Here is a 2,500-nt window from a genome sequence, read left to right on the forward strand (position 1 = left end):
TTCGCTCTCGTTGTTTCTGTTCCCTGTGAATGCCGGGTGTGTGGGGGCCCCGCCCAGCCGGGGGGAACTAGGGCGAGCTACATGCCCGCTGTGTGTCCGCTGCCTCCCTCTCTCTGTCTCCCTCTTCTTCTCCATCCCTCCCTCCCTCCCTCTCTGACTCCCTGTCACCATCCTCTCTCTTTGTCTGCCTCTCTCCCTTAGGCCTAACCAGTATTCACAATAGCCACAACACAGAAGAGTAAGGTTTCCTGAAATGCAGAAGTGAAAAAACCTGAATTATTTCCCCCCCTCTCCCTTTGCAGTGAAACCTTCTCCTTTGTTCTCACTGAGATTGACGCAAGCAGGAGGAACGGGTACTGCAGGAGGCTACTGGTAACTGTCTACTCACTGCACCTGCTACTCACTGTATCTGCTACTCACTGTATCTGCTACTCACTCCACCTGCTACTCACTCCATCTGATACTCACTGTATCTGCTACTCACTCCACCTGCTACTCACTGTATCTGCTACTCACTCCACCTGCTACTCACTGTATCTGCTACTCACTCCACCTGCTACTCACTCCATCTGCTACTCACTGTATCTGTTACTCACTCCACCTGCTACTCACTGTATCTGCTACTCACTCCACCTGCTACTCACTGTATCTGCTACTCACTGTATCTGTTACTCACTCCACCTGCTACTCACTGTATCTGTTACTCACTCCACCTGCTACTCGCTGTATCTGCTCCTCACTCCATCTGCTACTCACTGTATCTGCTACTCACTGTATCTGCTACTCACTCCATCTGCTACTCACTCCACCTGCTACTCACTGTATCTGCTACTCACTGTCTGCTACTCACTCCATCTGCTACTCACTGTGTGCTACTCACTCCATCTGCTACTCACTGTGTGCTACTCACTCCATCTGCTACTCACTCCATCTGCTACTCACTCCACCTGCTACTCACTGTCTGCTACTCACTCCACCTGCTACTCACTTTATCTGCTACTCACTGTCTGCTACTCACTCCATCTGCTACTCACTCCACCTGCTACTCACTCCATCTGCTACTCACTGTCTGCTACTCACTCCACCTGCTACTCACTGTCTGCTACTCACTCCATCTGCTACTCACTCCGTCTGCTACTCACTGTATCTGCTACTCACTCCACCTGCTACTCACTTTATCTGCTACTCACTGTCTGCTACTCACTCCATCTGCTACTCACTCCACCTGCTACTCACTGTCTGCTACTCACTCCACCTGCTACTCACTCCATCTGCTACTCACTGTGTGCTACTCACTCCACCTGCTACTCACTCCATCTGCTACTCACTCCACCTGCTACTCACTGTCTGCTACTCACTCCACCTGCTACTCACTGTCTGCTACTCACTCCATCTGCTACTCACTGTATCTGCTACTCACTGTATCTGCTACTCACTGTATCTGCTACTCACTCCATCTGCTACTCACTCCACCTGCTACTCACTGTCTGCTACTCACTCCACCTGCTACTCACTGTCTGCTACTCACTCCACCTGCTACTCACTCCATCTGCTACTCACTGTGTGCTACTCACTCCACCTGCTACTCACTGTATCTGCTACTCACTCCACCTGCTACTCACTGTCTGCTACTCACTCCACCTGCTACTCACTCCACCTGCTACTCACTGTCTGCTACTCACTCCACCTGCTACTCACTCCATCTGCTACTCACTGTGTGCTACTCACTCCACCTGCTACTCACTGTATCTGCTACTCACTCCACCTGCTACTCACTGTATCTGCTACTCACTCCACCTGCTACTCACTGTATCTGCTACTCACTCCACCTGCTACTCACTGTATCTGCTACTCACTCCACCTGCTACTCACTGTCTGCTACTCACTCCACCTGCTACTCACTGTCTGCTACTCACTCCACCTGCTACTCACTCCATCTGCTACTCACTGTGTGCTACTCACTCCACCTGCTACTCACTGTATCTGCTACTCACTCCACCTGCTACTCACTGTATCTGCTACTCACTCCACCTGCTACTCACTGTATCTGCTACTCACTCCACCTGCTACTCACTGTATCTGCTACTCACTCCACCTGCTACTCACTGTCTGCTACTCACTCCACCTGCTACTCACTCCACCTGCTACTCACTGTATCTGCTACTCACTCCACCTGCTACTCACTCCACCTGCTACTCACTATATCTGCTGCTTACGTCAAGACCTGGGTTAAAGACTGTAATTGTTTTGCATTGAAATACTGTGAATACTTATTGATCTTGCCTGGTGCAATTCAGCCTACCATGATGATTTTGCATATTTTGAGAGTATTTAATTGGGTCCAGTGCACCAGCCAAGCTCAGTAAAGTGTAGAAAATGATGGTGTATGTTACCCAGGTCACAGCAGCGGATGTGACCCGTGTTCTCTCTCCCTCCCTCTCTCTCCCTCTCTCTCTCTCTCTCCCTCTCTCTCCCTCTCTCTCAGCCCCACGGCAACGGC

The 2,500-nt window shown here is 50.7% G+C and overlaps 1 protein-coding gene across 1 annotated transcript in view; it reads left to right on the top strand.

The window, feature by feature from the left end:
* The window catches only part of LOC133138356 (DENN domain-containing protein 2D-like), a 56,202-nt gene that overhangs the window by 36,622 nt on the left and 17,080 nt on the right, over positions 1 to 2,500 (top strand). The window contains 2 exon segments of the mRNA XM_061257009.1: positions 303 to 372; positions 2,486 to 2,500. The exon segment at positions 2,486 to 2,500 is cut by the window's right edge and continues 63 nt beyond it. Of these exon segments, the coding sequence (XP_061112993.1) occupies positions 303 to 372; positions 2,486 to 2,500 (85 nt within the window).

The sequence above is a fragment of the Conger conger genome, chromosome 10, assembly GCF_963514075.1.
Source record: "Conger conger chromosome 10, fConCon1.1, whole genome shotgun sequence".
NCBI classification, from domain to species: Eukaryota; Metazoa; Chordata; class Actinopteri; order Anguilliformes; family Congridae; genus Conger; species Conger conger.